Source organism: Canis lupus, chromosome 13 (assembly GCF_011100685.1).
Source record: "Canis lupus familiaris isolate Mischka breed German Shepherd chromosome 13, alternate assembly UU_Cfam_GSD_1.0, whole genome shotgun sequence".
Classification (NCBI taxonomy): domain Eukaryota; kingdom Metazoa; phylum Chordata; class Mammalia; order Carnivora; family Canidae; genus Canis; species Canis lupus.
In genome coordinates, this window is record NC_049234.1 from 63,831,795 (window position 1) to 63,852,899 (window position 21,105).

Here is a 21,105-nt window from a genome sequence, read left to right on the forward strand (position 1 = left end):
TTATTTATTTTTAAGATTTTATTTATTTATTCATGAGAGACAGAGAGAGAGGCAGAGACATAGGCAGAGGGAGAAGCAGGCTCGATGCAAGGAGCCTGATGTGGGACTCAATCCTGGGACTCCAGGATCACACCCTGAGCCAAAGGCAGGCACTAAGCCGCTGAGCTACCCCAGGAGTCCCTTTTACCAAATATTTAAATAGTTTTTAATTCTATACCACTGTAACTCAAGTGATAAGAATTTAAATATATTGCATTTGTATACTTGGGGAGCTAAATATATATCATGTCTAAGAAATCTCTTTTCAGTGCCTTTAAAAATATAATTAATGAACTCCGTGGTCCTGGAGTCCTGGGATCAAGTCCCACATCGGGCTCCCTGCACGGAGCCTGTTCTCTCTCTGCCTCTCTCTGTGTGTCTTTCATGAATAAATAAATAAAATCTTTTAAAAAATAATAAAATAAAATAAAATAAAATAATAAAATGAATCCTAGAAATGGAAGTGCCTGGGTGGCTCAGTTAGTTAAGTATCTGCCTTTAGCTCAGGTCATGATTCCAGGGTCCTGGGATTGAGCCCTGCATTGGGCTCCCTGCTTAGTGGGGAGTCTGAGTCTACCTCTGCCCCTCCCTTTTGCTCGTGTTCTCTCTCTGGCACTCTGTCTCAGATAAATAAATAAAATCTTTTTTAAAAATATCGTAGAAATGGAAGGCATTATAACCTTCCCAGATTAATTCCTTCTTTATGTGATTGTGAATATCCCTAGTGAGGAATAAGGACAGTATATACTTTCTTTGTGGAGCATTTTTTTATTCTTTTTTTATTTTTATTTATTTATTTATTTATTTATTTATTTATTTATTTATTTATTTATTTATGATAGTCACACACAGAGAGAGAGGCAGAGACACAGGCAGAGGGAGAAGCAGGCTCCATGCAGGGAGCCCGACGTGGGATTCGATCCCGGGTCTCCAGGATCGCGCCCTGGGCCAAAGGCAGGCGCCAAACCACTGCGCCACCCAGGGATCCCCATAAAAAAATTTTAAAATGGCATCAACAAATACTTTTCATGGAAGACCTCAATAGACCTTTTTACAGATGCATTGATCACCATTTTTTGGAAAACGTTATTTAACTATCCATGACCTATAACAATAGTAGCTTTTGTCCAACCCATGTCTTTCCACCAAGTTAATAAGGGTTTAGTGAAAAATTTTGTCAAATTTGATGCTGTAATTAAGAAATCAGGGATGCATAAAAAAAAAAAAAGAAAGAAAGAAATCAGGGATCCCTGGGTGGCTCAGCGGTTTAGCGCCTGCCTTTGGCCCAGGGCGTGATCCTGGAGTCCCGGGATCAAGTCCCACATTGGGTTCCCTGCTGGAGCCTGCCTCTCCCTCTGCCTGTGTCTCTGCCTCTTTCTTTGTGTGTCTCTCATGAATAAATAAATAAAATCTTTTAAAAAAATCATCTGTAGTTTTCTGAACAGAAATGATCATCACTGCATTTTTTTTATCACTGCATTTAATTATAATAGCAAAATATTAAAAAGTTCAGAACTATGTAACTTATGGTAATTCATATAATAAATTATTTCATGTGGGTTTTAAATGTCAAATAATTGATAAAACGGGAAAATGCTCACAATTTAATTTTAATGACAAAATGGTAGGGTACATAAATGCAATATTAGCAAAGTTATAAGTATTTTATATATGACATATAAATATTTTGAAATCCTAGAAACACAATAAAAATATGCTTACTGGGCAGCCTGGGTAGCTCAGTGGTTTAGCGCCACCTTTGGCCCAGGGCATGATCCTGGAGACCCGGGATCGAGTCCCACGTCGGGCTCCCTGCAGGGAGCCTGCTTCTGCCTCTGCCTGTGTCTCTACTTCTCTGTCTCTCTGTTTCTCATGAATAAATAAATAAAATCTTAAAAAAATATATGCTTACTGTCTTTGAATGGCATGATTATAGTGATTTTTTTTTCATCTTAAACCTAGATATTTTCTAGATTTTCTACAATGGGTATATGTGATGTCATCCTCGGAAAAAAATAAACATGTATTTAAGGTTTTTCCATTTTGTAATTTTCCTGAGAATTAAAATCAAACACACATTTCCCTCCATTTTGTAAATTGTGCATTTATTATTGCCAGTCTGATATTCACTGAGAAAATGTAATGAACAACTACAATTGGGAGGGAAATTTGGATCTTTCTCAGAAGCATAGTAGCTGAATTTTAATAACTATTTCATCAACATTTTCATCTTAAAAGGAGTTCCTGAAATTATAATCAATGTATGTTTCCTTTTTTTTTTTAAAGAAAAGTTTTCCTTTTATTAACCATCTATAAAACTTCCATCCAGATCACTATGGCTTAAAAAAAGATCACTAATCTTTTAGAGCTCTTTAGTACCTAAGAGCAGTGGATAAAATCCATACAGCAGTTAAGAAAAGTTCATTTCACCATTAGTTCAGAACATCTGATTCACTAAGCTTAGATTATTTAAAAAGAATGATTAGAGGGATCCCTGGGTGGCGCAGCGGTTTGGCGCCTGCCTTTGGCCCAGGGCGCGATCCTGGAGACCCGGGATCGAATCCCACGTCGGGCTCCCGGTGCATGGAGCCTGCTTCTCCCTCTGCCTGTGTCTCTGCCTCATTCTCTCTCTCTCTCTGTGACTATCACAAATAAATAAAAATTTAAAAAAAAAAAGAATGATTAGAAATTAAGCATCACAAATAAGATTTTTTGTCACCATTAAAAGTCTGAGTTTTAAAGAGATTCTTGGACTGGTGACTCCTATCTATCAGCTCATTCAACTTTAGCACCTATCTCATCCCCAGTAGCAGAACTACTACCATCATCATGAAGCCCCATGAGCTTTCCTATTTCAAACTTGGGCTTCTTCAGCATTTTTACTTTTCTGACAAAGAAAGACATCATGGAGTGAATAAGTAGACTGACAAGGTATTTCTGTATCTTTTCTGATGCTATCTGGAATCAATTTTTTGGCCATTTCTTTCAGGTCTTTTGCCTGCATCTCTTAGGTCATGATTTTGCACCATCTTTTTCTGAGTTTGGCATACCTGTTGGTGCTGAACATAGCAGGTCTTCTGAATCTGATCATTGTGGTTTTTTTTAGTAAAACCAACACAGAACAGACAAAGCAAATAATCATGAGTAGTCTTAACATCAACATGAGTCTGCCACTTTTTGACCATGGAGCACATACCGTCATGGGTAATGAAATGATCCACACCATGGAAATTAGGCAGTTTTTGCCCTGAACATCCTCAGTAATTAGCTTGAATTTTCTAAACGCAATTTCATTGTTCAACAGATCAGCAAAGCTCACTTTGAAAACACTGCCCTTGAGGCCATCAGATCCTGTTTTGGCTCTTTGAATAACTAATGTTTTTCCAAAATTTATTGTATTGAACGTAGCTGGTGCTTTTATATCATACCAATCTTTCTTCGAAGATGGATCAACCATTTACTTCTTGGCTCCCTTTTCGCTGCCTTCCATAAGGTGCTTATTCTTGCCAACTGCCATGGCGCTGCTCAGAGAGCCAAAAGGCTATGTTTTCTTTTTCTGTTGGATGCCAAAAAGAAACAGGATTTCTGACTATCTTTAGAAAAATACTCAATATTTAAACTAGAACTGATTTAAAAGGAAAAAGTTCTATGGGCTAGGATAGGAAAGCTAGAGAAAAAACATTTCAAACATCAATGCCTCATTGGTTATAATATTATGTGGTTGAGGAACCTATCAAATAGCTACATCTACTTTAGTACTGACCATTTCTTTATAGCCTTTAAATTCTTGTACTAAAACTCTTATGACAACAAGGTGACATTTAAGCCATCTGGAATGCTTAAATGGATAGTTTAAATGTAGAAGAAAGCTTCTGACAACACAACATGTGTCCTTTTCTTGCAAGGGATGCAGAATGTGAAAATGAGTGAGTCACCTCCTAGACACGGTGGTGGTAAAGATGGCCACAACCTTGGATTTTCCTCTCACTGAAAAGTGAAATCTCTGCCACTGCTTAGCTGGTAAAATATAACAGAGGTGGTATAACACAGCTTCCAGGTTCCAGCCTTAAGTGACTGGCAACTTCTGCTCCGTGTTTCTTGGAGCACTCTTTTTTGGAAGCCAGCTGCCAGGAAGCCCAAGCCACAGGAGAGGCCACACCTACTTACTCCAGTTGATAGTCCCAGCTGAGCTCCAAGCATGTGCGGCAACTGCAGGCATGTGAGTGAGCCGTCTTGGATAGTCAGCCCAGTCACATCTTAGGATAACTCCAGCCTCAGCCACTGTCGGATTCCAAGTAGATGAAAGACCCCAAGGAAGATCCATCCAACTGAGCTCAGTCAACCCACAGAACTATGAAATGTAATAACGAAGTGTTGTTTAAGACACTAAGTTTGGGGATGATATCTTAATTATTAACAAAAATAATTGAAACATCAACCATTGTTACCTTGTGATGTTGTACTTGAAATAAAGTTTGAAAATATAGAAAATGAATGGTAACGTAAGACCCCTGTAGAGGTATATTTCTTTTCTTTCTTTCTTTTTTTTTTTAAGATTTCACTTATTTATTCATGAGAGACAGAGAGGCGGAGACACAGGCAGAGGGAGAAGCAGGCTCCATGCAGGGAACCCAACGTGGGACTCGATCCCAGATCTCCAGGATCTGGCCCTGGGCTGAAGGCGGCGCTAAACCGCTGAGCGCCCCCCCCCCCCCCGGGCTCCCTGTAGAGCCATCTTTCAAACTGCAATGAGGAAATAGTGAGTAGAGCTTAGAATGTCTTATACCTTTCCAAGTCATATAAAAACATAATGAATCAAAGAAACCAAGAAAAAATAAGAAAGCCCAAGATAATACCTCATATTTAGAGTTGATACCACTATGTGTACAACACTTTATCATTTACCACAACCCTGAGTATTCGAATTATTATTGCTTCATCTTTTTTCTTTTGATTCCTCCCCTGCACTCCACTCCACCCTTCCTTCTCTCCAATTTCCAAATAATTTTCCAGGAGCCTGTTATTCATATCTATAATGTCCCCGTGCTGTTTATAGTGCATGAAATACAAAAGGATGCTCCTCCAGTGGGAACTCATCTGGAGAAATCTCTGAGGTGAAAGGGTAAATCCAGGTAGGGTTTGATGCACAGAAGCTCCCATGTGCTGCCTTTGTTCTTCTGCTTGATCAGAAAGGATCAAGTGCAGTTAGTGTCTTCCTAGAAACAGTGTATTTTTATACAGTGTTTAAAACCATGACAACAAAGCATTAGACGTATACATTGTTAGGCTCAAGGATGAAGTTGAAGTCTTTTCCAGAGTGTCTTACAACTCTGTTTTGCTTTCAGGTATTCCAAAGTTGATTACATCTGATATGGTTAAAGAAGGTGCTGCTGTAATTGATGTGGGTATCAACTATGTCCATGACCCAGTGACAGGAAAGACAAAACTGGTTGGAGATGTGGACTTTGAAGGTAATAAACTATATCTCTTTTGATGAGTGAAGGGGAAAGTGAAAGATTCTACTTTGCATGTTCTGATGGTAGAGAGAGAAACTTTGTGTTTGATGCAGGCACTATTAGGTTATTAATCATTCTACCTCCTTCCTCTGAGGGAAAAGAGCTTAGTCACTTACATATTTCCAGCCTCTCTTCTTCCCTCCCCCACTTCCTTCCTTTATTCCTTCCTTCCTTCTTTTTTCCTCTCACTTCTTGGGAGGAAAGTATAATTACACTATTAATATTTAGTTTTAGGATTAAATTCCTTATAGTGCAGGTTTTTAGTGAAAGAATTCAGGTGACCTTCTCTACCAGGCATTATTTTGATTTTTGAGAGTGTGTCTCTATACTTTACCATCATGCTATGTATTCCGCCGTTCACACTTAAAGCCAGAAGGCGGGGCTCCCTGCATGGAGCCTGCTTCTCCCTCTGCCGATGTCTCTGCCTCTCTCTCTATGTCTTTCATGAATAAATAAATAAATATTTAAAAAAATAATGCCAGAAGGCATCTTGGGATGTGTTTGCTAATCCTAGCAATATTTCAGATCTAGAGAGTTACCTTGTTAATTCAAGTCAACATTCTCACCTGTGTTTTAAAGATGTGGAAGAGGATCAGATACTTAGAGGCATTCAGGTTTTCAGTATAATGAATCTTAGATGTCCAATGAGATATTAATTTAGTAAAGTAAATGGAGATATGTTCATATTAGAAATATCATCTAGGGCAGTTCCGGTGGCTCAGCGGTTTAGTGCCGCCTGCAGCCCAGGGCATGATCCTGGAGACCCGGGATCGAGCCCCACGTCGGGCTCCCTGCATGGAGCCTGCTCTCCCTCTGCCTGTGTCTCTGCCTCTCTCTCTCTCTCTCTCTCTCTCTCTATATATATATATATATATATATATGAATAAATAAATAAATAAATAAAATATTTAAAAAAAAGAAATATCATCTATATTAGATTGATCTTCTGGCCAAACAAAGCAAGGCCATGTCAAGAACTTTTTTTTGGGGGGGGAGGGCGGCGGGGGGGGGGGGTTGAATCTGGACCATGTCAGGAACTTTATCAGTTATAGGTATGTCTTTATAGAAAAACTGAAAGGAATAATAGATGATGCCATTTTAAAAATAATTCCAAATTTTACATTTCCTCCTGGAATCTGATCATCAGCTGATGTTTTATCCAAGTCCTAGCATGGTATTGAATGAAACCAAACACGCAGGCATCCAAGTGTTCTAGGGTATTGGCCCTATGTTTGTGATATTCCAGGGAGCATCGGGTAGGCAATCTGAGCCTGGTGCTGAAACAGAAAAGAAAAACCTGAGGGCACATGTGTAGCAATACATTTTGGGGACAGAAGGGCAAATAAGAGCAAAGTACAAACAGCACACTGCTGCCCACCTAGGCCGTCATTCATAAGTTCCTGCCAGTGATGGAGCTTCCAGTCTAGCAGATGTGGCTCTCTAAGCAACCATGGGTGTCTGTCTGCATATATGTGCGTGTTAAACTCTTTAGGAAGTGACCTCATTTCTTTATTTCATTTGTCATGTTCAGTCAGTAATGTCAGATATCAATAATCTATCTGAATTTCTCAACCTGAAAGAGTAAGGATACATTTCATTCTAAAACCTGACCTTGGGATCCCTGAGTGGCTCAGTGGTTTAGAGCCTGCCTTCGGCCCAGGGCGTGATCCTGGAGACCCGGGATCAAATCCCAGGTCGGGCTCCCTGCATGGAGCCTGCTTCTGACCTCTGCCTGGGTCTCTGCCTGCCTCTCTCTGTGTGTCTCTCGTGAATAAATAAATAAAATCTTAAAAAAAAATAAAACCTGACCTTATTTTATTGCTTATTCTTGCACTGTCATTCTGCTTCTTGATAACATTACAGTAACCGTGTGTCTGTTGCAAAATCACCATATGCTTATGATGCATCCAGATGGCATGGACAGAGCACGATAACCAGCTCGAGGCAAGGAAAGCAGAGACATTTACAGTTCACAACCTTGACTGTGCTTGTAGGGCAGGCTTACCCAGCAGTTTGACACATCTTTTAAGACCCTTCTCTCGGGGGTCCCTGGGTGGCTCAGCAGCTTAGCGCCTGCCTTTGGCCCAGGGCATGATCCTGGGGTCCCGGGATTGAGGCCCACGTCTGGCTCCCTGCATGGAGCCTGCTTCTCCCTCTGCCTGTGTCTCTGCCTCTATCTCTCTGTCTCTCATGAATAAATAAATAAAATCTTAAAAAAAAAAAACAAACCCTTCTCTCATATGATTGTTCATTGGTCTCAGACCGTTTCCATGCATCCTTATGTGTAGCTGAGAATGTATTTTGTTTATGGGGGTATTCTAAAAACATTTTTTAAAAAAGTGAGCGTTTTGGGGTATGTGCCCATGCGCAGTCACACATAGATGATGTACTTCAGATGGTGTACACTGTACTTGGTAGACTCTATTAGGTTGAATTGCAGTTATGTGTATCTAAACATACATTAATTTTTTTTCTAAAAAAGAGGAAGTGACAGAAAGGTATAAGATAAATGAAAGAGCATTGGACTGGGAGACAGAGAGGTACTTTTTAGACCTAGCATTGTAGCCCAGTAACTTTGCAGCTTTGCTTGACCATCAGGGGTATTAGCAGTTAAATGGCAGCCGTCCTGGCAGTGGCTCTCCCCAGCCCGAACACTTGGTGCATCTTGGACATTTAGCTGATTGCGACCAGGTGATCCTGTGAAAACACAGAAACTTTTGGAAGGTCAGGTTTTTCTGATCCAGTAATAAGATATGCTCATCTGATTGATAATATTACTCCTGCTACCCCCTGGTTCATAGTCCCAGGACCCTAGGGAAGACCCGGACCTGGTAAAGAAGGCCTTGCGAATGAGGCCATGACTCAGCCACCCAGAGGAGCAGGCAAATGATAGGTTTTGACATGTTGCTCGTCAGGTTGTTCGTCAGGACTTAACCTGAGGTAAGGGATGATCCCTTGGCTGAGCGGGAGGAACTTTAACTTGGGTTATGCTGCAGAACTTATAGGTAGCACTTGGCTGCCAATTGCCATAGGCAAAGTGTGGCTACTTTGTGAGTATCGGTGAGCATTTCACTCCAACATTTCAGCCAACAGAAACATGTGAATGCAGGTAAAATCAAGTGCTAAAATAAATTGTCCTTGCAGAAATGTTCAGCTGTCTAATAAAGGAAAACGGGATGGCCTTTGGCAGGAACGATTTTTTAAATAACAATTTCATTATTCACCCCACCTTGGGAAATAGCAAGAATATGTGAATAATTGCAAATTCAATGATTTGTTAAACCAGGAGGCATTTTATCTATTTTCTTTCTAAGAAGATGTGGATGCTTATTTGTAATCTTCTTTGTTATTCGATGTTTTGGTGTCAGTTTTGAATCAGGCTCCTCATTTATGGGTGATATTTTATATTAGACACAACATGAAGGTTGCCTCATCCCTTACTATAGTTCTTGATGAAAGGGGACACAAATCACTCTAAATATTTCTTTTTGATGTTAATGTCAGGGTTTTTAATTTAGATATAATTTGCTCTAGACCACATCTTCCTTCATATACAAGGGTTTCTCATTCTTATTTTTTCACTGCTCCATTCTTTGCTTCCTTCTTGCTTTGTTCTCCTTCTCTGGAGCTCAAAATAAAATTGAATGGAATATATACATTTATAGCCCTTCTTGAACTGGTGGACTGATATGGGGGTCAGGACTCAAATGGCCTGGAGACAAATGATTGTCCCTCCCTTCACTGCTCCTCCAACAATTCCCTGCCACCTCAGTCATAAAATTGCCAATGTTCTTAGAAAGGAAGCAAGCATATCTAGTAGAAAATTATATTGAGGGTGGGGAAGGTGGAAGAGGCTTTCTTACATGGGGATACCCTCTTCTCAGATCGCTTGGAATTATTCTTCATTTTATAATAATAGCAGTGTTTGAGAGATGCTTACTGTCCTCAGACTTTTACCTGAATTATTCATTTAATCCTTATTATAGCCCTATCAGGCATTACTATTATCCCTCATTTCACAGAAGCACACAGAACCTGGGCATCCTCCCTGAGATGACATGTGATGCAGCACAGTGGGTTCATAACCAGGAACTTGGAATTTCTATCCTGCATTATCTTCACTATCCTGTATTTCACTGGATTAATACTTTCCTTTTGAGATGTGAAATTATTTCTTTTATGTTTCCCCCAGGATATGTATAATAGCAAGTTCTAAGAGTGCCTAGACAACAATATCAACATATGTCAGTCCTCTCTACATGGTCTGATATGCACAATTTCAGTTACTGTGATTTAGGTAAATAACACCAGTCCTGCAACAATGTGGCCCAAATTTCAGTGAGCCTGCTATATTAACTGTAGCTGCATAAAGTGCAAACTTCTCTGCTAGCCCTTCAATCTACAGATCATTATGCAAATAACAAATGTGCACTGTGATCTGTGGCCAATGACATCACTTACTTCAAGTCTATTCATGGTCAGTCGTGGCACACCCGTTACTCAGCTCAAACAACAAAGTGTGTCATTCTATTGACTCCTTGTTTCTCGCTAATAAACTACATGACATGTTACAAAGATAGATCAAGAAAGAGGGAATTGCCAGCAAAGAAATGGAAAGCAAAGAAAAACCCTGACATGAACATATAATGCTGAAAATAGAATTTGGAACACCTGACAATGGGATGTCGAGAGTGCCCCCACTTGCCATTTGAGATTCTGGCTACGCAGCCAGAGGAACTTGGTGAAATCCAACATGTCGATGCAAACGAGGAAGTGGTTGCCGCTAAAAGGACGACGATATCCGAGAGGAAGTGAGACTGGCATAAAACTTCATGTTAAAAAACCCTCTTTCATGGCGTTGAAAGGGCAAATACAAAATGTTGGAAGCTGGTCCAAATTTGGAAAGGAATCCAAATTCACCAAGACGCAGGAAAGGTGCTCACCCAATACTGTACCGTATGTGACCAGAAGAACACAAAACACTGCTCAAACTACTTTTGAGAAGTTTCTGCAAATAAATAAAGCCCTTTAATTCTCAGTGTTTCTAATGTTCTAAATATATTATGGCACTCTAAAGAAATGTTTTAGTACTATTTTCAATTCCTATACATTTATAAACCATAGAAAGAGGATTTTTAATGTTTTGACAAAAATTTCTAAAGGTCGAACAAACGTAATGTCCTCCATCGATCATTAGAATGGCTTTGTACTGTTTCAGTTTGCACAGGGGTTTGTAAGGTCTTTTCTGCTACTGTGGAAGGTGAGCACTGCCCATATTTAACTCCCTGTCCAGTGAAATTAGCTGGCAATGAGTCATTGAGTTCAAACTTCTATCCAATGCCACAATCACCTCTACTACCTGATTATTCACTTGTGTTTGTGTCACACCTCTCCCAGGGAATCCACACTGGTGTTTTTCCTCAATATAGATCCAAGTTAGGCCCTCCCTACAACACCTTTCCTCTCTGGGTGTCTTGAGTTAATAGGGCCTTAAAGTTATTACTAAATTGAAATGCAATTTTGGTTTGAATTGATCCTTAATTATAGAATTCAAGATAGCTCATCATTGCTTCCAACCTCTGACAAATACTTCCCATTCCCCTTCAGTTACCTGAACCTACCTCTCCCCTCTAATTTAAGGCATGAAAAGAAGAAACTGTACTTAAAAGCATCTGTGATAAAATTATTTTCTCTGTCTGAGAATTGTTTCTCATTACTAGCAATCACACAATAAATAATGTCTCTTGAAAAATTTAGATCTGCTCTACAGATTTAAAAAAATAACAACAATGGGGCTCATCTACTCTAACCTGGTCATCTTCTATTAGTAGCTTTGAAAGAAACTTCATGCATTTCTCACAAAGAAGAGCATATCCTCATGAGGTCGAAACAAGAGATTATGGGGTATGAGTTGTAAATTGCTTCTTCTGACTGGAAAGCAGTCTGCAGTGCTGGACTAGCTCATAATTATACTGCTTTTATGACAGCAATTCTCTGAATGGATTTGGCGAGCTGAACAGTCTAATTAATGACTTCCCGTGCTGTTAATTCAGCTAACCTCGTTTGCACTGGCCAATTCTCAGGCCTCATTTGCACCTCCTAGCTACCACACAGATGTTTCTATAATCTTTTGAAGCTTTTAATAGCTTTACTTCAGTTTTACGATGAATTCTTCAGGGATTGCAGTGGAATGAAAGGAACTAGAATGTCTGCTCCTTTTCTCCTCCCATCTTTCCTCCCTGCCTTCTACTCCTGACCACACCTCTCCAATCATTGGTCTGTCCCAAGACAGGGAATTAAAAAAAAGGCTGGGAAGAACTGCTGAAAAGAAAGAGGTAGGAATAATGTGTAGGCTCTTTTCTCAAAGTCTGAAAAGGTGAGGCTAATGTCTAAGAGTGTCTCTTTGCAGACTTAAAGTTATAGAAATACATAGAAATACAGAGATAAGTCTTAGGTGCACTACAGTGTTGATGAAACAGATTTAAATTATAAAAATGGATAAGCCACATTATTTGGAAAAGAATGTCTGCTCTAATGCAACCCATTATTTTTTAACTGTACTTGCTTCCAAACGGTTCATGTATGCATATTTTCCATATCTTGAGGAATATATGACTTAGGGCCGTAGATTTTTAGCAACTGTTTTCCATGCTGGAGCCCTGATTCATGGTTATGTTTAGTGAATCTTTCAGAATTTGCCTCATTCTGTCTCTTTTATTAAATGTTGTTTCTATTTTTCCCCCTCTAAATATTATACTAGAGTATAGGTTATGCTGCTATAAGAAAGGGACACCAAAATACATGAACTCCAACAAGGGAGTTTAGCTGTCACCTACTGAAGTCTGGAGTTAGACAGCTCTTCTTCGTTCGGGGATACTGCTTTCATCTATCTTACTGTTGGTATTAGTTTGATAAAACTGCCATAACTAAGTACTAAACACTGTGTGGTTTAAACAACAGAAATTTATTTTTCACACATCTGGAGGCTAGAAGTCAGAGATCAAAGTATCACCAGGGTTATTTCTTCTGCAGCCTCTCTCCTTGACTTGTAGATGGCCAGCTTCTCTCTGTCTTCACGTTAGCTTTCCTCTGTACTATGTCTATGTCCAATTTTCCTCTTCTTACGAGGACACTAGTCATATTTGATTAGGGTCCATCCTAATGGCATCATCTTAATTACCAACATAGTGACATTCTGAGGTACTGATGGTTAGGACTTCAACATATGAATTTGGGGGAGACACACAGCCCATATCACTGTTCCACTTGAGTATTCTTATCCATACAGTTGAAGTTGGAAGCAGTCGCCTCCTCATCCATGTTTTCTTCCACTGAAAAGTGAAAGAGAGATGAGGACAAGTGGCTTCACTTTAAGAAAATTGAACTGGAGGATGTATGCATCACTTTTGCTAGCATCCTATTGACCTGAATATAGCCATATGGCTATTGTATATGGAAGTGAAAAGATGTGGAATCCATAGTTTCTAGATGGAAAGGCATGCCTGGATGAAGAATGATCCATTATGTACAGAAGAACTTGAAAACTAATCTCTTACTTGGAATAGAGAGAGAGATCTTCCTCTAACCCCCATATACTATTTAGTCTACCCTTAATTCATTCAGCTGTGATAGCCTCATCGTATAGTCTCACTGCTTGCTTTTTAGTAAGTTTCAAAGCCTGACCCACTTATTAACTCCTTCCTGTGTGATTGGTGGATGCCTAATGTCAGTGAAGTCATATCATGACTCAGATCTTAATAATATTAACAGTGAACTCTGTAGATATACTTTAGATATGTAGATAGTACAATTTCACCAAAATGTCTTCAGTTCTAACTAAACTCATTTTTATTATTCAATCATTTGTAGAGACTAGACACTTTTTATTTTTTATTTATTTTTTTTATTTTTTTGAGAGAGAGTGTCCATGAGAGTGGTGTTGGGAACTGGGTAAGTAGAGGGAGAGAGAGAGAATCCCAAGCAGGCTCCATGCCTAGCATGGAGCCTGACATAAGGCTCAGTCTCATGACCCTGAGATCATGAACTAGGCTGAAATCAAGAGTTGATTAAGCATTCAAGAGTTGAATTGCTTAACCAACTGAGCCACCCAGGCATCTGAAGACTAGACACTTTTTGACAACTTCATGCAATGTTGAAAATTATGTCAAGTCCCTTTGCGGTTTCCATATCTCTTTACTGACCTTTTGATCTCTTGATCATTACTGATGTTTTCAGTGTAGCCCTTCAAATTCTCTAAGCCATGCTTTTATTGAAATCCATGTCATACAGTATATTCAGGAGTTGGAAAAATAGCAAGGGGAATAGATCTAGATCTCAGCCTTGTCTCAGCCACCATCTATAACTGGTCCTGAATAGGAAAGGCATATAAGTTACCACCTATTGTGACCAGACAGGAAAGAGAAACCCACAAAGTGAAATGTGTCAAGAGAGCATGAGATCTGCTTAGGGTGATCAGCTAGGACAGTTCCCAAGCTTCCTTCTACCCCTGCTGGTCTTACTGTGGCACAAACTGACCACAGGTGACCTGCCTCTTGAGAAAGGGTTCCCAAAGTGTCTGAGGATAGATGATAGTAGGTGAGGCAAGGATCCCAGTTAGATAGAAAAAGGACAGAGGACAAGCCAGCCTTGACTGAATTGGCTCATTTGGCCAAGAAGTGGGGTGGAGGCCTCAGGGTGGAAGTCTGCAGGGGACCCAAGGCCCCCAGCCTCAAGCAATGGAACTATTGCTGCTGCCATAAGGCCCTGCTAGAGACCAAAGGCCTGGGCCAGGCATACCCCAGAGAGACTCCAGTAATGAAGACATGGTACTTTTAGGCAGCTTAGGTAAGTAAGCTCTGGTCAAACCTGCAGGAAGTAGGGACAAGCCTGTGAGAAAGGCCCCATCTGCTGATCATGGACTCAGGGCCCACACAGACTCTGCATGTCCCTGGCTCAAGTACTAAGGTTTTTGTGTGTATGCTCTGTAAGGCATTTTCCTGAAGATGAGTGATATTGAACTTCTTTTCATGTACTAGTTGACCATTTAGAAGTCTTCTTTGGAAAAATATCTATGTCTTCTGTCCATTTTTTAATTGGATTAGTTTTTGTTAATGAGTTGTTTTGCATTCTTTAGGTAATTTTTATAAAGTATTTTGGATAATAACCCCTTATGTGATATATTATTTGCAAATATTTTCTCCTGTTCTGTAGGTTGCCTTTTCATTTTGTTGAGCATTTCTTTTATTGTGCAGGAGCTTTTTTTTTTTTTTTTTTTTTTTTTTATTTGATGTAGTCCTGCTTGTTGATTTTTGCTCTTGTTTCCTTTGTTTTGGTGTCGTATTCATAAACTCATTTCCAAGACCAACATCAAGGAACTTTCCCCCTATGTTCTCTTTTAGAAATTTTATGGTATCAGGTTTTATATTTAAGTCTTTAATGCATTTGGACTTGATTTTTGTAAGTAGTATAAGACAGGAGTCCAATTTCATTTTTCTACATGTAGTTTTCCTAGCACCATTTACTGAAGAGTGTACCCTTTCCCCTTCAAGTGTTCTTGGCTTCTCTGTCAAACAACAGTTGACGTTACATGCAGTGGCTTATTTCTGGGCTTTCTACTTTGTTCCATTGTTCTATGTGTCTGTTTTTATGCCAGTACCATAATGTCTTTAGTATAGCTTTATAGTATAGTTTGAAATCAGGAAATGACTATTCAGGGCCTTAGTGGTTTCATACCATTATTTTTTTTTTCCTATTTTTCCTATTTCTGTGAAAAACACTATTGGAATTTTGGTAGGAATTGCATGGATCTATAGATGGCTTTGGGTAATATAGATACGTTAGCACTATTAGTTCTTCCAGTCCATGAACATGGGATATCTTTCCACTTTTGTGAAAAACTGATTTTTGTGTATTGATTTTATGATCCGGTGATCCCACTTCTGGGTGTGTATCCAAAGGAAATGAGAAAAGGTTATCAAAAAAGATATCTGTGTAACCATATTTATTGCAGCATTATTCACAATACCCAAGATATGGAAACAACAGTGTCAAGTCAATGGATGAAGGGGTAAAAAAGATGTGGTATATTCAGTTGAACATTTTCAGCCATTAGATAGAAGGAAATCCTGCCATTTGTGACAACATGGGTGGACCTGGAGGGCATTATGCTTAATGAGATAAGTCAGACAAAGACAAATGCTGTATGATATTACTTACATGTGGAATCTGAAAAAGCTGAATTTGTAGAAGCAAAGTAGAATGGTAGTTACCAGGGGCCCAGTGGGGAGTTGGGGACTGGGAAGATGTTGTTAAAGAGTGCAAACTTGCAACTAGAAAGTGAATAAATTCTGGAGCTCTAATCCACAGCATAGTGATTATAGTCAACAATACCATATTATATATTTCAAAATTGCCAAAAAACTAGATCTTAAATGTTTTCCCACAAAAAAGAAATTATAATTCTGTGGTGTGATAGAGGTGTTAAATAAAGCCAAGATGGTAATCATAGTATATATATATATATATATATATATATATATATATATATATATATATGTTTCAGTTCATCAGGTTATACATTTTTAACTTAAACAGTGTTTTATATAAATTATATTTCAATTAATTTTTTAAAAAATGCAGTGCGAGGGATCTTAATTAGGTTCAGACCAGAACACGGTGTATACTGGGGTGTGGGTAGGGCGTTTTCTTCCTAGTGTTAATTGTTTGCTCTCGGCTCCTCAATGCCCTGCTTGCTCTTTGGAGCCTCCTTTGGGGTCCTGTATATACAGGAATATACTGTATATACAGTTTCTGTGAATAGGCTGGGAGAGCAATGGGCCAAGTGCCCTCCTGAAGCTAGGTTACCTCACCCTGTAGTCTGCAGAGGGATGACACAGGACCAACACAATTCTCTAGGGAGAACAAGTTTCATGAGAGTCTGAGCTTAAACTTAAAGAAGAATGTGTGGATGGGGAGAGGATGGTCCCAGGGAGGGAGAGAAAGGGGACCCCTAGGCCAACTGCCCAAGACAGTTAGGGAGAAGAGAAGGCCCAGAGCCTAGACTAATTCATCCATCTGTCTTACAACCTGCTCTTTTCTTAACTACACCAAGAATGATATACACCGGTCTTGCAGGGCTCACAACAGCTGAGCCCATTTCCTGCCAGTGATTTTCTTTCTGGCCCATCATTCCTAGTACTGTATAGTCCAAGGGGCTTCTCTGGCCCCTCACCACAGCCTTTTGCAAACAGAAATAAGGAGCACAGTGGGAAGGGATGGAGCCTCCCTTGGCCCTCTCAGGAATACCTAGAGGGCAGAGTGAGGCTGAGGCTGGGATGCAGGTGGGTTTGAAGTGAAGCTGTGTGTCAGGTGTTGTGATAGACACTTGAGATGTGGCAGTGATCTAAGTAGGCCAAGTTCTAACCTATAAGAACTCACATCTGGTTGGAGAAGACAGATAATAAACAAATCCATACATATCCATGTAATATACTGGGCAGTGTTTATGTTACAAAATGAAAACAAGATAAGGAAGGCTAGAGAATTATAGAGCAAGGTTGCTTAAAAGGGGTGGTCAGAGAAGGCACACTGCCAACCAGAACGAAGTGAGGGAGAGAGCCATGTGGATATGGGAGAGGAATATTCCACACACAGGGAGCATCAAGTGTGAAGGCCTTGAGGATCAGCATGCCTAATGGCTGTCATGAGCTCCATCAGGCCATTGTAACTGGCTCAGAGCAAATAAGGGGAAGAGTTTGGGGAATAAGGTCAAAGAGGTAGCAGCAGGGTGGCATATCATGTAGGGCTGTGGAAAGAAATGTGGATTTTACTTTTAGTGCAGTAGAAATCTAGTAGAGGATTTGGGGCAGAGAAATGACAGTTGACTTGCATCTTAACAGAATCACTCTGGCTACTGATGGCAAACAGACCTTGGAGAGGTTAGGATATAAATAGGGACCTGTTAGGAGGCTATTGTAATTATCCAAGTAAGAAATTATCCAAGATGGGATGTAGGCCAACATGGTAATGGGTGAAGGTGTTAACAGGTGGTTAGATGGGAGATATAATTTAAAGGAAGAGTTGGAATGATTGGCTGAATGATTAGATATACAAGAAAGAGAAGAATCAATTATGGCTCTATAAGAGTCTTCAAATAAGCAAGAGTGAAGGTGCCAGTTCTAGAATCTTTTTGAGATGAGTCTGAGAAGATGAATTTTACCAAGTGTGTGTATATAGGGTAGAGAGTGGATGGGGTGGTGGGGGGGATCTTTCCAAGTGAGAAATAGCAAATGCAACTAATATTCGATAAAGGAGGAAAGACTATCCATTGGAAGAAAGACAGTCTCTTCAATAAGTGGTGCTGGGAAAATTGGACATCCACATGCAGAAGAATGAAACTAGACCACTCTCTTTCACCATACACAAAGACAAACTCAAAATGGATGAAAGATCTAAATGTGAGACAAGATTCCATCAAAATCCTAGAGGAGAACACAGGCAACACCCTTTTTGAACTCGGCCATAGTAACTTCTTGCAAGATACATCCATGAAGGCAAAAGAAACAAAAGCAAAAATGAACTATTGGGACTTAATCAAGATAAGAAGCTTTTGCACAGCAAAGGATACAGTCAACAAAACTCAAAGACAACCTACAGAATGGGAGAAGATATTTGCAAATGACATATCAGATAAAGGGCTAGTTTCCAAGATCTATAAAGAACTTATTAAACTCAACACCAAAGAAACAAACAATCCAATCATGAAATGGGCAAAAGACATGAAGAGAAATCTCACAGAGGAAGACATAGACATGGCCAACATGCACATGAGAAAATGCTCTGCATCACTTGCCATCAGGGAAATACAAATCAAAACCACAATGAGATACCACCTCACACCAGTGAGAATGGGGAAAATTAACAAGGCAGGAAACAACAAATGTTGGAGAGGATGTGGAGAAAAGGGAACCCTCATACACTGTTGGTGGGAATGTGAACTGGTGCAGCCACTCTGGAAAACTGTGTGGAGGTTCCTCAAAGAGTTAAAAATAGACCTGCCCTACGACCCAGCAATTGCACTGTTGGGGATTTACCCCAAAGATACAGATGCAGTGAAACGCCGGGACACCTGCACCCCGATGTTTATAGCAGCAATGGCCACGATAGCCAAACTGTGGAAGGAGCCTCGGTGTCCAACGAAAGATGAATGGATAAAGAAGATGTGGTCTCTGTACACAATGGAATATTCCTCAGCCATTAGAAATGACAAATACCCACCATTTGCTTCAACGTGGATGGAACTGGAGGGTATTATGCTGAGTGAAGTAAGCCAGTCGGAGAAGGACAAACATTATATGTTCTCATTCATTTGGGGAATATAAATAATAGTGAAAGGGAATAGAAGGGAAGGGAGAAGAAATGTGTGGGAAATATCAGAAAGGGAGACAGAACGTAAAGACTGCTAACTCTGGGAAACGAACTAGGGGTGTTGGAAGGGGAGGAGGGCGGGGGGTGGGAGTGAATGGGTGACGGGCACTGGGGGTTATTCTGTATGTTAGTAAATTGAACACCAATAAAAAAAAAAAAGAAAACTCATAAAGAAAAAAAAAATAAAAAATAAAAATGTCCATAAGTAAAATTTTATTGAAATACCAAAAAAAAAAAAAAAAAACAAAGAAGAAAAATTGCAAAAGGTCTTTTGTACCCAATAGTAGTCTCACCATTGTTGAACAAGGGAAATATGACATTGAAACAATCCTGAATATTGTGCCCCAAGTAGCTACAGGCTTACTTTGTATTCTTCAGAGTATCTCTACTTGACACGAAATCCCTCCTAGAACAAAAAAAAAAAAAAAAGGCTCTATAATTTAGGACTTTACTGATCAGAATTATTTCTCAAAATTCTAACCCAGTAGTCAAAATATGAGGACAAACGAGGTCTAGAATTATTACAGAAGCACACTACCATTTTCTAAAAAACTACTAGATGTGGAATAAAACCCCTGGAGTGCTTTTGAAGCAGCTTTTAATCTATATTTTCCCTTCCTTTAATAGTCGTTTCCGGATGTCTTGTGTATGCACAGTATTTCACCTTTGAAAGCTGAGTTACCTTTTCGCTCCATGCTCTGTATATATTATGTCCTATCTTTCTTAAAAGAGTATGATTTGGAGTCAGGCTTACTTATGTTTGAATCCTAGTTCTGTTGCATAAAACAATTATGATCTTAGGCAAATCCCTTCACCTCTCTCTGAGACTTGATTTTATCATCTGAAAAGCAGATGATAATGGCTATCTTAGAAAGTTGTTATGAAGAGTAAATGAAATAATCACCTCACATGAGCTGAGCACAGTGCCTAGCAGAAGACAGTATCTGTGTGTGCACATGATTCACCTTCCTCTTCATTCTCACTTCAGTACTAGTCCAGAAAGATGTAACTTTGCATTGCTGTTATGACCCTGTCCCTCAGGGGCTTTTCTGGCCTCAGCTCTCTTCTGGCCAAGTCTGTTCTTCAGTCGAAAATCATATGAACCAACTTGAAAGCACTCATGTTTATCTCTATCTTCTCCAAACTCCTATAGCAGGTCTCATCTGCCTTGTTCATTTTGTTCTTTTTTTAATTAATTTATTTTTTAAAAGATTTTATTTATTCATGAGAGACACACAGAGAGAGGCAGAGACATAGGCAGAGGGAGAAGCAGGCTTTCCATGGGGAGTCTCATGGGGGGGGGAATCGATCCCAGGACCCAGGATCACAACCTAAGTCAAAGGCAGACACTCAACCACTGAGCCACCCAGGTACCCCTGTTCATTTTGTTCTTAATCCTGTACAACCTTGCACTTTTACTTAGTTGTTATCTATTGAATTGTATGTCTCTGTAAGATAAACTTCTTGTCCTACACTTCTTTTGTCTCCATCCCACAGCAGGTCTCAGCCTTCTTAGTCATACCATTGGTCAGGTGCATGACCATCCTCTGTACTTACAAATCTCTAATGTTGCATTACAGAGGTAATTCCTTAAAGTTGCCTTAATGGGAACACAAGCTGCCACTCAGGGTAGCATCAAACATATTATTAACCCACAACAATCCAGGTCCAGTAATAATATATCCATTGAATCATTCGTTGATTTACTCAACATATATTTCTCCTTCAGCATACCTTGAAGGTATCAGGGACATAGTCATGTGCAGGATAAAGTTCCTGCTTTCATGGAATTTATATTCTCCAGATTAATTGTTAAAGTAAGCTGCTGCTGCTTTTTTTTTTTCAATGTTTCAAGCTTTTATTTAAATTCTAGTCAGTTAACATATAGTGTAATACTAGTTTTGGAAGTAGAATTTAGTGACTCATCACTTATATGTGACACCCAGTGCTCATCACAAGTGCCCTCCTTAATGCCCATCACCCATTTAGCCCATCCCTCCACCCACTTCCCTTCCAGCAAATCCTCAGATTATTCTCTGTAGTTAAGAGTCTGTTTATGGTTTTCCTTCTTTTCTTTTTTCTTCTTTTCTCTGTGTTCATCTGTTTGATTTAAAGTAAGCTTCTT

General features: G+C 39.6%; 1 protein-coding gene across 7 annotated transcripts in view; it reads left to right on the forward strand.

Annotated features, from left to right (window-relative positions):
* The window catches only part of MTHFD2L (methylenetetrahydrofolate dehydrogenase (NADP+ dependent) 2 like), a 137,377-nt gene that overhangs the window by 96,870 nt on the left and 19,402 nt on the right, over positions 1-21,105 (forward strand). For 5 of the 7 annotated variants that reach the window (XR_005369093.1, XR_005369094.1, XM_038556320.1 and 2 more), the window contains one exon: positions 5,385-5,510. The exons of the other annotated variants lie outside the window; for them this stretch is intronic. Coding sequence is in view for 3 of the 5 variants with exons in the window: in XM_038556320.1 (XP_038412248.1) it covers positions 5,385-5,510 (126 nt within the window). In the remaining 2 variants the exon portion in view is untranslated. The remainder of the gene's footprint in view (positions 1-5,384; positions 5,511-21,105) is intronic. 7 annotated transcript variants of the gene reach the window in all.